This window comes from Ctenocephalides felis, unplaced genomic scaffold (assembly GCF_003426905.1).
Source record: "Ctenocephalides felis isolate EL2017-DRISC unplaced genomic scaffold, ASM342690v1 CF-g0.4_SCAFFOLD_01002, whole genome shotgun sequence".
Lineage (NCBI taxonomy): Eukaryota > Metazoa > Arthropoda > Insecta > Siphonaptera > Pulicidae > Ctenocephalides > Ctenocephalides felis.
In genome coordinates, this window is record NW_020537156.1 from 18,474 (window position 1) to 32,429 (window position 13,956).

The following is a 13,956-nucleotide window of genomic DNA, read 5'->3' on the forward strand; positions in this document are numbered from 1 at the left end:
TTATTTTCATATAATATTTAAAAGAAATTATAAGAAAAAAAAACAAATAAAATTAAATATTTTTAGATAATGCCATTTGCGTTTACAATATACTTTATTCGGTTTTCTAACATCAAATGCCAATCATTTTAGAGTGAAATGTACATTTGACGCAAATTTATTTATTATTTTGTAACTTTCACAAAATTTTATTTGATAAGTTTTTCGACCACACAAAGCCAAACGTATCTAAAAATGCTTTAATACCATTATATAACTTTTTTTTTTCGAAAAATTGAAAAAATAACTAATATCAAAGAGTGAAGAACATATAATTAGTATATTTTTAAAATTGTCATATAGTTCGATAATAGTATTTTAATGTTGAAAAATGTTTTAAGTTATATACAAAGTTAAAAACGGTCATTTTAACTGGCGTTGGTATGTTTCGTGTTGAGCTAGGAAATCTTTTTTATTATATTATTATATTTTGGTAAAATTTAAAAAAGTGTAAAAGTTTATAGTTAAAATATAATAGTACGAGCTTATAAGAATGTTTATAAAAATTGGAACATTTTATTAGATTAACTGAAAATAAATAATAATTTCACAATGGTAAATTATTTTCTCTATAGTTGTTTGCTGCAAGTATGATAAAAACTTGAAATAAAAAATGAAAATAAATTAACATGGTAATCGCCAATTCAATTTTGATTGTTTGTATTTACTGATTTTATGCGATTCATTCGGAATGCACAAATATTTTAAACTTTTAGCCTACATCATTGAAATCCAAAAGTCCTCCAAGTTCTTTATAATATAGTTACTAACAAAAAAATCTTTTAATAATATTAGTATTCGAGTTCATATTTAGAATAAAAACTTCAAAAATTATAATCCTGTGAGACTTGTTATAAAAATCAAAACTTTTTATTGAATTTTCTAATAACAAATAACAGTCTATAAATAATACAAACGCTGTTCTCTGCCTAGTGTTGTTTGCTGTAAATATGATATTACCTCGACATAAATTCTTGAGGAATTTAATACAATAAGTCTATTTGCCCGAAATAAAAATTGTATATCATCGATCTAATTTGATCAACTTTTGTTATTTTCCAAATTTAAGCAATTTGTTTTGAATGCGATAGCTTTTAAAACCTTTAACCTGTGCTATTAATTAAATTAACTACAATTCAAAAAAACATACAAGTTTTTGAACTTAAAACTTTGCATTACCACAACCTATAAACATAAAAATAACAACGTTTCATTTCAACGTTTTCATTCCATTAAGATTACAATTGATTACCATTAATACTGAATAACAATTCTACATTTGTAATTTGTATTTGATATTTAATATTTTGTAATCATGGTTCACTTCTGTTATGATAAACCCTTCGTTTCGTGTTTTAATATTTGTTTCAAATATTATAATCTTCCAAATCCTATTTAATCTTTCGTGAACCCTCACATTTTCAAAAAATTACATTTACACCCTTAAATTATTGGCATTTTATCTAAAGGCACCTTGATATGTAGAAATAACTGATTCATAAGTATACCAAATTGCTGTATGTAAAAGTAATCAGCATGATTACTGGACTGATATCTTTTGTGAATAAAAAATCGGCGTCAAATTTTATGCAAAAATAATTAGCACATTTCTGCAAATTTTTAAGAAACGTCTTGGCCGATTTTGCACAACTAATCAAGTCTTTAGCGAGTTTCATCGAATGGCTTTTAAATATTCGTTTTTCACTGAATTGATTATGACTACAGGAAAGATAATCGAAATGCTTTGTAATTCAAAAAACAAGTATTTGATTCGATTGGAAGTTGAATCAAACCATCAGTTGATACAAGCTAAATACTTGCACATGTCTTAATTTATTTTATGTTATACTTCAACTGGTATTTTAATGTTTGGTGTAAAAATTGCTTATCGAATAGTTTTAGAATAATATTTACGAGAAAGTTGAAACCAGCAGCACTTCTCTTTAGGCTTGTTTAGGTGTTTTAAATGCGATTTTATTGCCAGGCTATAAAACTTTAGGCTTTACGACTTTTTCATAGTAGTTTGCTTGAAAACAGCTTCAATTTCAGCCAATAAATAATACCTATAAAAATTTAATACTTTTGTTGAATTGAATACATTCAACGTTATAAATTATAGTGTATATGTTTTTTTAAATAACACTATAAATCTTATGAGATTTATTGCTACAATATAGCACGTGGTACCCACAACATTTTCTGAAAGTGTCAGAAATGTAATAAAATATGGCAATATCATTTTTATAATGTACTATATGTCTCGGACTAGACATTTGTGGTATGAATGATTTTTAAACGTGCAGAATTTTTGACAAATTTGACAGTGTTAGCGAGTTGGCAAAGTTCTTATCGGTAAATGTGAAAATTATTTTATTTCTGACTGAAAATGTAGAGTGTAAATTTATTGTGATGTGGTTTGGGGTATAAATGGATGGCTATTATATATTTCATATCATATATATATATATGACAATGGGAAATTTCTCACACTATTGTTTCCTGAATGGAGTTGGAGTTTAACTCTGCTCACGGACCTGCCCTGGGACAGTATTACCCATAAATTATATATATATATATATATATATATATATATATATATATATTTTATTTAAGCGTTATTTATCAACCTTACGCACATTACTCCATGAAATGCTACCAGTCTCTAGTATAGTTGTATACTCTAGACTACTATTTGTTAATTAGAATTTTTGCTTTATGTATATACAACACATTAAATAATCTGTTGTAATAATTTTTGCTTTTATTGTGATTATTTTTTATTACGATTATTATACAAATGGCTATAAGTAGGTAACTCAATTGTTCTACTAATCTATAATTAATAATCTTCAGATAGAAATATTAGAAGATAACTTCATCGTTTTCCATTTATCCATATTGAAATTGTGATAATATTTTACCAATTTGCCACCGACGCATACATACTACAATATTTGCAATTTAATAATAAGTAAGTGTGAATAATGAAAGTGTAAATAGGAGAACACGCGTTTTATGTAATTTATCAATTTTACCATATTGCGTAATGTGTTTAGAGCTGTGTTCAGTGTTCAAATTCTCTATTTCTATATGATAAATATATTTACCTAAATACACATTTACAATTTCATCCTCTCCAGCGTGTCTGAATATTTGCGCAGTCGAGAACGTTGTTTGAAGTTTGAACATAACGCGGTTAATACGCTTTATGAATGTAACATGACCCTCGATATTGCTTGTTTAGAACTTGTGTTTCATCGGACTCGATGATATTAAAAACTAGTTGGTTTGGTATTTAGCCTTGAGGCAAGTTACATGAACTTCCCGATATATGTAAATAATCGACTCAATCAATAAAAAATAAATTAATTTATGAGTGATTAAAAGTATTTCGAGTGGATTTATTACACATAATTGAAAACCAACAAACACGTTAATTGGAGTATTTTCTAAAAGCAAATTTTCAAAAATCAATATTTTTTTAATTGAACCAGCTTCCGTAGGACTTTAATGATTTATTACGTTTATTAAGACCAAGTACTCTATCGTTATACCAAGTGAATCGTCTAAGTTTAATTTTAACAAACGTCAAAAAACTACTCATCACAAACTTTGATGAATTTTTAAAATACTTATCGTAAGGCCGTAATAATTCAGTAAGTTCTATAAGACCATGGTATATATCGCTAAAAAAAGTTCCATAAACATCGTCTTAACTTTTTTTTTCAACAGTTAATTACAAGAAAACGGCTCGGTAGATTTTCACCTAAAACTAATCAGTACCATTCCCAACTAATATCTTTCGAACAGTTTTTGATTTTTGAAAATCGATTCGGTAGAATGAGCTTAAATGTGGACGAAAAGTTTAACACTTTTTTCCAAATTTCAAAGAAACGGCTCGGCCGATCGTTGCACAAAAGTGACGAGCGATAGTCCTCATTGAGACACATCAAATGGTTTTTAAATTTCTGAAATCGGTTCAGGCGTTTTTGAGCAATCGTCGATGAAACGTCTAATTTTGACAAATGCCAAAAGAACGATACTAACTTTGACGAATTTTTAAAGCTAAACCAATTGTCGTAGGGCCGTAATATTTTAGTATGATCTAGAAGACTATGGTATCTACCGTCAGAAAAATAATCATCAAAATCGTCGAAAAAAAATTTTTTAACACTTTATTACAAGAAAACGGCCCGGCCGATCTCTACCAACAACTCATCAGCACGATTCCCAATCAATATCTTTCGAACGGTTTTTGAATTTTCAAGATCGATTCACAACTGCGGGCTAAAACGTGGACGAAAAATTTTTCACTTTTCTGCTATTTACAAAGAAACGGCTTTGCTGATCGTCGCGCAAAATTGATAAACGCTAGTCCTCATCGAGATACATCGAATGGCTTTTAAATTTTTAAAATCGGTCCAGTCATTTTTGAGAAAACGTCGATTTACGGCAAAAAATCTGTTCACACACACACACACACACACACACACACACACACATACTTTTTCCAAATTTGGTCTCATTCGATTCAGAATGGCTTGAAACGTCGAGAAAACATAAAATTAGCGAATCGGATTTTTTTATGAAAACATAAACTTCTCCTTCGGGAAGTTAAAAATAAAATAAATCCATTGATTTGACATTAATATACGTCGATTAATTTGTTACAGAAAACCCATCAGAGATAAAAAATGAGACTGCATTTAGAATTTTCAGATCATATTCTCTTCTGTGTCGTTCATGGAGGACATCCACTCGACTACCAGAGTTTATGAATGTCGTCCATGGACGAACTTTGCATCAAGATTCATCACTATGAGTTAATCTAATCGAAATTCTATTTTGTATTTTTAATGCACAATTGTTTAGCACAATTTTTAATTTTTAACACATTTTTATTAATAATGATAGACAAATCTTAACATATAAAAAGGGTTTACAGCCAACTCTCGATAATATTTATGTAATACTACCTTAACAATCTATCGAAAACGGGATCATTAGGGATATCGTATTTAATTTAAAGATTTGTCTGTCATATTTAAGTTTTTTAGAATTTTTTATTTTCAAGAAATATTGTGTTATAGAAGCGAATTTATACACATAACAATTTATGTACAATTCGTTTAATTAATGAAGTGCGCTTATACTATATCAATTAATTTTAAAATAATTTAAAATAGTTTTCCCTAATAAATCCCAAAATAATGCAATTGTTGACTGCAGTTTGTGTTTGGCAATTATGATATATTCAATATTTTTGTTTATAAATTTTACTTATGTAGAAACTTTGTCTTCTGGTAGCTATCAGTATAAAAAATCATCATAGCAGATTGTAGAATACCAATTATAAAAGCTAATGAATAATAAAAACTAATTTTGTTATAAAAAATTATAGATGAGTAAATACTTCGTTCATGCTTATAATTAGAAAAGAGCATTTATATTACAACTATACTTTATATCTCTACTGTGTACTTCTGTTAAAATCAGTAATGCATTGCCTTAATTATTCAACTAGGTGGACGGTCAACATGGACGGTATGGACCACATGGCATAGTGTTCTGTTTTTTTTTTTTAATAATTTTTGTTTCATTGGATACAAGTAACAGTCTTTTAAACAAATGGGAACTCTAATAACATGGAAAAACGCAACTAATTACAATAACCGTCTTCTTTCGGACATTAGCACATGAAACAAAAGCTCCAAGGGAACAAGTCATACATCATGAATAGGGAAAAGAAGTCTTTGCAATAAATGAAAGTCTCTACTTTGTACCGGTAGATCTCTTAGCCTGTTTTTAGAAATAGATAGAGTAGAAGTTAAAAGCCAATCATCTTCATCAGGTTTCGATGTTCTTTCTGCGTGGCCTCGAATAAACTACACTGTACCGCCTGTGAAATAGTACTAACTCATTTTGTCTATTATACTCGTATTAGTATGCAATTTTGTCAGAAAGTGAACAAAAATAAATAAACTTCATAGGACGCCTGATTTTTGGCAATAAAATTGATTGAAATCACTGGTACTGGCATGAGCCAATTAATTTTATTAAAAATAATTACAAATAACAATGAATAAGGTCCCAAAAAATATGAGAAAAACGCCACAAAATAATCTTTTGAATGTGTGATACACGTTTGAACTGTTTAATCCGACATGACAGTGACAATAATGCTCAACATCTAATAGGATTGTGATTATAGCTTTTTTCGTAAATATATACAATTTTGACCGTATTCCCTATCAACGATGTGAATTTTTATCTAAACTGGCGAATCTACTCATACCTTGTCTAGATATTACTGCTGCCAGTAGCTTCTCCTCATAGTAACTAAAGATATTTAAAAAAAAATATATAGCGGTAAATATATAAATCAAAATGTGTTTCCAATTGAAAATAAGCCCATCTCGGGCACTGCGGTGTGAAATGGAAATGGGAAAAACTCTCACACTACTTCTTCCCTGAATCGAGTTGGAGTTTAACTCAGCTCACGGACCTGCCCTAGGGCAGCACTACTCATTATTATTATTATATATAGCGGTGTATGGCATCGTGCCTTAAGGCAAATTGCTGAAACTTTACGCACAAAGTTTTTTTTTAAAAAAAGATTACATTTTTTATTTCTTTGAAAATATTTGATTTTTAAAAAATTTTAAATTTTTGAATAAAATTGAATTTTTTGGAAAAAACTTTTAGAAAAAAATGTTTTCTTTTATTTTGAAAATTTTGGAAATTTTAAAAAAAATTTCAAAGCAATTGCTCTTGTATCCGCACATACACACACGCGCACACATATACACACACATACATACACACACACATACATCCATTTTTTCTAAGGTATGCCAAAATATTCAGAAACCTCTGAAACGTAAAGATATATAAAAATTTTCATTTTCGAATTTTTTGCAATTACTATTACTAACTCTACGGGAAGTTAACAAGTATAAATAATGATTAATAATAAGGCTGCAAAAGTTTATAAGATTCATAACGGCGATTTTATAAAGTTAGATCAATCGTATCAATACTTTCAATATCAATTACTTATTAGAATATATTGTTGCCTTACCTTGGCGCCCGTGGAGCTTTTCGGTTCGTCGAAAAGTGCCCAAACGCGCGGCTTGAGTCGCTGCCATGTCGTCAGTCGGCCACCCAGCAACGCGTCTTCGAAACCAAAGAGGCGCGCAACGGCCTGCTCCGTCGGTTGTTCAGAGTCTAATTCGAGTTTGTCCAAAATCGCGAGCGTGCTCTGAAATTTAATAGAAAATATTTGTGATTTGTGTGAAATATCTAATTAATATTGTAAACAAAGATATTTCATAGCGTACAGGTTCGCGTAAAAAGGTCCCTTACAGATATGTCAATAGTAAAGTTAAAAAAAATTTACAAAAAGGTATAACCTACCATCACCTTGATACTTATATCGTCGTATCAAGAGATAAACGGCAACGTTTAAAAATCCATAACAAAATTAGTTTCCTTCGTTGTTAGTTTTTTTTTTTGGGTTGTGAGCACTGTTGTTTACCAGTTTTATAACATGTACTGTCATTTTCAAGGTAATTTCAATAGTTTTTTTTATATAATCTCTATAAAATCTTACACGTGGGTGGGGTAAAAAACACATAAACCTTCAAACTGACACATTTGTTAAATGAGCAATAAAAAATAGTAAACAAAAAGTAAATTAATTAAAAAAATGCAATTTTACAAGAGATAAGTTAAATACTTTGTGTTCAACTTTACAGATGATCATTTCAGATAAAATACCCGATCAAGGCTATCTTGCACCCTAAAAAATGTACTTATTAAATTTATTTTTTGCATTGATTAATATAAACATCTATTATTACGTATCGACCATTCAAAATTGAAAATAAGACATTGGATCTGTTTGCCCTTCAATGAGGCAAAAAGAACCAGGTAATAAACTGCAAAAATAACACATTTCTAAAATAACGAATAAGAATTTACTAGTTGTTTTACTGAACATTGTCAGATAGGTGTCGGTTTGATGTGTGTTATTTGTTGTGATATATTATATTGTTTTGGTTTTGACAATAGAATCGTCCAAAGTCAAATTGAACCTTTGCGCCCTACCCTATGGTGAAAAAAAAAATTGCTCAAGAAAAAAATGATAACTAAGAGGCACAATGAAAATGTTCTAAATAAAAATGGTATTTTCACTCCACACTGATACCTTTTGAAACAACACTAATAAATAATGAAAATTTAAATATTATGAACAAATTTCAAATCTAGTGCCGTTAGTATAGGCATACCTTTTACATTATAAAGTTTTACAAAATAACAAATACTCATATATACCTAAAAGCATCAAAATGTATCAACCTAATTTTTTAAACCCAACTCACGCATATTTTACTCCGGATAAAAATATTTTGATATGCAGAAAGTTTTGGGTTTATATTTTGAGCACAAGAGAAAATTATCTAAGTATGCCTAATAAAAAAAAATCATGTATCATTGTATGTTTGACTTGTGAGAAAATATTTTTTTGCACAATATGCTCGTTTTCTTATTTATAATACAAAGTTTATAATATAAAACCATTCCAACTTTGAAATTTGTGTTAATTTACATAGTATTACACTTACATAGTATACATTTGTCCTATAATATGGATAAAAAACATACATCTACTTAGAAATTTATTCACTAATGTATGTTAGCACTAAACGTTGTTAATTTCTTTGCATGGGTAATGAATTTATTACAAAAATAAATATGTGCAATAATCAGTTGATGTTTTGAAAGAAAAAATTATATTAAAAAAGCTGTGTCTACTTAGAAGAATGAAATGAAATAATCATGAAATATTAAAAAAAAAAATGATAAAAAATTTTACAAGAGTTTTTAACAATTTTGTAATTTAACCTACACTAATTTTAATCTCTTTCTAGTTATTTTAATAGCATTGTAAGAACTTCCTTTTTTTGTATTTGTATTTTTCTCTATATTTAATACATTAAAAGATCTAAGTAAAATTGACCAGAATTTATTATAATACTCACGTACACATCTCATTTACTATCTCATTGATATCAACTTATTGCCAAGTGCAATTCGTAATTACATTGGAATCAGTCATTTCGCAGACGCTTCATCGGCGTCTCCAATCGTTGTATGATATATACTTAGATATCACACACACACACACACACATATATATATATATATATATATATATCTGTACAAATACATATGCACATATATAGGTCAGTCCTTGCTATATATGAACTTATGTATTTAATGCTACGACGCCGGAGGGTAGGACGTGGCAATTAATGGCATTCGTACAAACAGAATAATTAACTCATCAGCAGATCTGCTAATTAACCTTGGTAATATATTCATGGAATATTCAATTTACTAATACAGTACATTATGCTCAAGCCTATGAATTATATTACACTTTCTTATTCACTTCACGTGTTTTGTGCAATGTGTAAGAAACATGTGCATGACTAAGAAAAGGTTAAGTGAACTGGAATTAACTAGTTATAATTAATCTGTGATAGCTGTTTTTTAAAATAATTTTAAATATAAATATATGTAAATATATACTGGCGGTGTTTTAGAACTTGATGTTAAGCTAAAACAAGGTGAAAATACTGGCCTTAACTGTTCTAAAAAAAATAGAAATAAAACTATCTCACGTTTTTTGAATATTACGAGCTTTTAACTACAACTCAGAGCTTTGGTAAAATTATGACCATCTTAGAGATATTATGGTTCATTTTCATTATTTTTGTTCATTTAAACTTTGGAACCATAACTGTGAATTGTATTTGTAAAACCTCAGTAAAAAATAATTACACAATTAAGCAAAATTTTCAAGTATTAAGACCTTCTGTCGAAGTATTAATTTAAAATTTTTAAAACCGGTCGACTTTGAAAGGTCCTCTTTTATAAAAAAAAAAGTACTAAAGTGTGATGGCAAGTTTCATCAAAAGTTGGCGCTTTAGAATTTTAAAATGGTAAAATGCTTGATAATCATACTATTGAAAAAATTCGCGTATAAATAAAAATTTTAATATGACTATTGTGTATGTGTGTATTATTTGACAATCACATTTTATTCAATTTATTTAATTAATAATTTATTTAATTAATAATGAAGTATTATATTTGACAACAGTTATTATTTTAGGAAAAGTTCAATGTAAAACAGTTCGAAATTGGAAAATCAAAAGCAATAAATATAATAATATAGAATATTATACCAATAATAAATTACAGAGTAAAAATTTATTTCAGCAATATATGAATTCTCTTGATAATACAATTAACTTTTAATTTGAATAAGCTTTTTAGGAATTGATGAGTTTTTGAAAAGGCAGGTCCAATAGTTGCTAAATTGTTTTTAAATTTTTCGACATCCATTTTCCTATTCACACACACACACACAACATATCCGTTCCCAGTTTCAATGAAAAATGTAAAATCTTATCAAATAGCAAATAGAAACTGGCAATGCCGTACAAAATATTACAAAAATATGATATGCCTATATAGGTGATAGTATAGTATTATGTAGTAAAATAAATGAGCATGATGTAAGCAAAATTTCTTTCAAATTAATTATAAAAGCTCCCTGATTTGCAAAAACAAAACGGTTAATCGATTTTTATTCAAAAAAGAAGACCATACTTAAAATGCGTTCTATTATTTGTCTGATATTACTTAAAGTTAATTATAATATTTAGTGACGTTCAAAATTTAAAAAACATCTATAAATTTTAAAAATAATTTATCATTTACCTTCAAGCATGCTACACACAGAGCCGGATTTAAATTTATGCCTCTCGAGGGCACTGACAAAAATGCCGTAACTTTCTTAATCATTATGGAAATAAATTAAACTACTACTATTTTGATACTTTAATCCAAACTTATAACATACAAAGTTTTAATTTGATATATAATAAAGATTTTATTTGAAATAGAAAAATGTTATTATGTAGAGTTGATTAATTATATTATGTTTTAACATTTCATTACATATTGTAATGAAATTTTTAACTCACTTTCCAAATTTTATCGCCTTGGAGGTATGGAAATCTTGAATTTTTAGCATAAGGCAAAATTGATAGTTTTATATTTTTTTAAGATTTATCGGAATTTGGCACTCTTTCCGAATGATACCCAAGTTCGACTTCAAGTCAGAAACTAGAAGTTTCATATAACATTCTTTGCTAACATCCTAATAATATGCAAAAACTAAGTTTTAGTCTACTATCGCTTGCAACTTTTTTGCCCTCATTCCCGACTGTGGAAAATAATGTTCTAGCTTTTTTCTGTTCTACATAAAGTCATCACATAAAAACTATGTAGAATAAATTACAAGAAAATTAAAAGTGGACTATAAGATGCACAGTAATAAATTAAGTAGTGAATGCTAAAAATTTGGCATCAAAATTTATGTATTACTTAACTAACTATATATAAAATAAAAACTAGTGGGGTGCCAAACGACATTTTTTTAACTTATTTTTATTGAGAGTCCATAACCGCTGGACCTGCCTTCGCAAAAATTTAATCAGTTCTTTATCTTGTCAATACAAGTAAAATGTTTTTTGAATTAATAAAATCGGACGCTCCGTTCTCTTAGAAACTGAAGTTACCGTTTTTGACACTTTTTGTCCCGTATCTTCGGAACGGCTAGACCTGCCTTCGCCAAAAACTAATCAGCACGTTTCCTCATCAATACGAAATCGAATGTTTCTTGAATTATTCAAATCGGTTGATCGGTGTTTCCGAAATCGTCGACGAAAACTTGTATCCGCACACACACACGCACACATACATCCATTTTTATAAGGTATGCCAAAATATTCAGAAACCTTTCAAACATTAAGATATATAAAAATTTTCATTTTCGATTTTTTTGCAATTACTATAACTTGCCCTACGGGAAGTTTAAAATTGTCTATATTATTTATTTTACACTGTTGAATATGAGCAAACATTTAGAAGCAAATTTCTAGCCGTAATATTGTTGCAATTAAAAACGACCTGGTTTAGCACTGCGATGTAATAAAAAATCTCACAAAAAACTCAGACTTGCACAGATTATGGATTTTTTATGTTCATTTATCTCTCATCATAGACAAGTGCATATATACCAACCCTACTTTAATATTACATAAATTTTTGTTATATCATGATTATATTCAGCATATATTTATATGTGAGGTTGCACAATATGCAATTTATTATTTTCAGTGGCGCAGTTTCTCTATAATCCCTGTGTTTGTCATATTAAATATGAAGAATATATATCTCATAAGTTTATGTCGTTCGCAGATTTTATCAATTCTAATGGAAATCGTATTTTATAATGCGATATTATCGGTAAATTGTATTATTTGTTATAGGATTATGCTATTATGGAAATTGATTATGAAATATATTTCATTAATTGACTGTATTGTTCGTGCCTATTATAGTTTCAAAATAACTATGTATCGAGAATTTTAATCAAATGCATTTCTTGGCGGTATGCGAAATATTTACATTGTATACAATGTATTATAATATACATGGTGCATTATGTTGCACATACACACACGCACACACACACACACACACACACACACACACACACACATATATATATATATATATATATATATATATATATATTAATTCCTGTGTCATAATTAAGTCAAAACAACACAATTCACCTTAATTGAATTAGATGAGTCATCCAGCCTGCAATACACATGTTGTTGTATCGCTTGTTTTACTCATACTATTTTTATTATTTTGTTAGTTTTACTTATTGCTAGTCAAAAATAAGTTAAAAGATTTTTTTTTTATCAGAAAAATATAATGCTTTTTTTTAATATTTTGAAAACTGCAACGTTGTGAAGTTGTCTGATCTTGTTTATGATTACCCAATATAATTTATTTCATTATATATTTCGAATATTTAGTATGTACAACGTCGGTATTTGAATATTTGAAGCCGGTACTGAATATTTTGCATAATGAACCATTCACAAAACCTAATTCAAATAACAAATGCAAATTTGTTCCATTGATAGGCTTATTATAACTTAAAAATGAACCAGATACGAAATGAACGAGATGATATGGTAGTCGATGTTCGTAATTGTTCTAAACATTATAATTTTATTATATACTTTAGATTTTTTAATTGTATTTATGTGCGTGCTTTTATAAATTTTTCCTTTGAAGCTCCTGTTCGGAACTTTTAAAACCAGTAAGTTTAAAATAAACTCAACTCAACTTTAATCAACGAGTTGCTTCTAGAGATAAAGTGGAATAAATATTTTATATAAAAAATAAAGTCGAAATAATTAGCCGAAGTTTAACAGTAAAGAAGCATAACTTTATGTTTGGATTAATTAGTAAGTTGTAGATTTCTGTGCTCAAATGATTTTTCCTTATTAACAGTTATTCAGTTATACAATATTGATGTTTTCATATTATTTTAATATTGCCATATGTACTTCACTAGAATTTTTTATATTAAGTATATATCGTAAATTATTTGTGAATACGTAATAACTTGTAGTGGTTTTAGTTATCTATTTTTTATATTGCAAAGATAATTTTCAACATAACTTCAATGTATTCTTGTCATGCGTATCGATAGTGATCTGTGCGATTTCTTTAATTACAAAGAGAATATTTGTTCTTTTATGATTATTTTATATTCAAAGTTTTATTCTTTGTGTTTACATAAAAGTAATCAAATGTATTTCTTTGACAAAAACATTTTTTTATCCTGATTGGTCATGATATCCGTCCTGCATAATATCGTCTTAGCTACTGTCCCGCAGGCCAAAGTAATAAATAGAACTGTGCAGGCACATCATTTTAGAAAGATAATATACTACTGCACTATCATAAAAT

At 28.2% G+C, this 13,956-nt stretch overlaps 1 protein-coding gene across 1 annotated transcript in view; it reads right to left on the minus strand.

Moving 5' to 3' along the window:
* LOC113365440 (potassium voltage-gated channel protein Shaw-like) overlaps positions 1-10,917 on the minus strand; it is a gene marked incomplete at its 3' end in the record, with an annotated part of 28,139 nt that extends 17,222 nt beyond the window's left edge. The window contains exons 1-2 of the mRNA XM_026607000.1: positions 10,834-10,917; positions 7,121-7,300 (exon numbers count right to left, since the gene is read on the minus strand). Of these exons, the coding sequence (XP_026462785.1) occupies positions 7,121-7,300; positions 10,834-10,917 (264 nt within the window). The remainder of the gene's footprint in view (positions 1-7,120; positions 7,301-10,833) is intronic.
* Between the last annotated feature and the right edge of the window lie 3,039 nt (positions 10,918-13,956).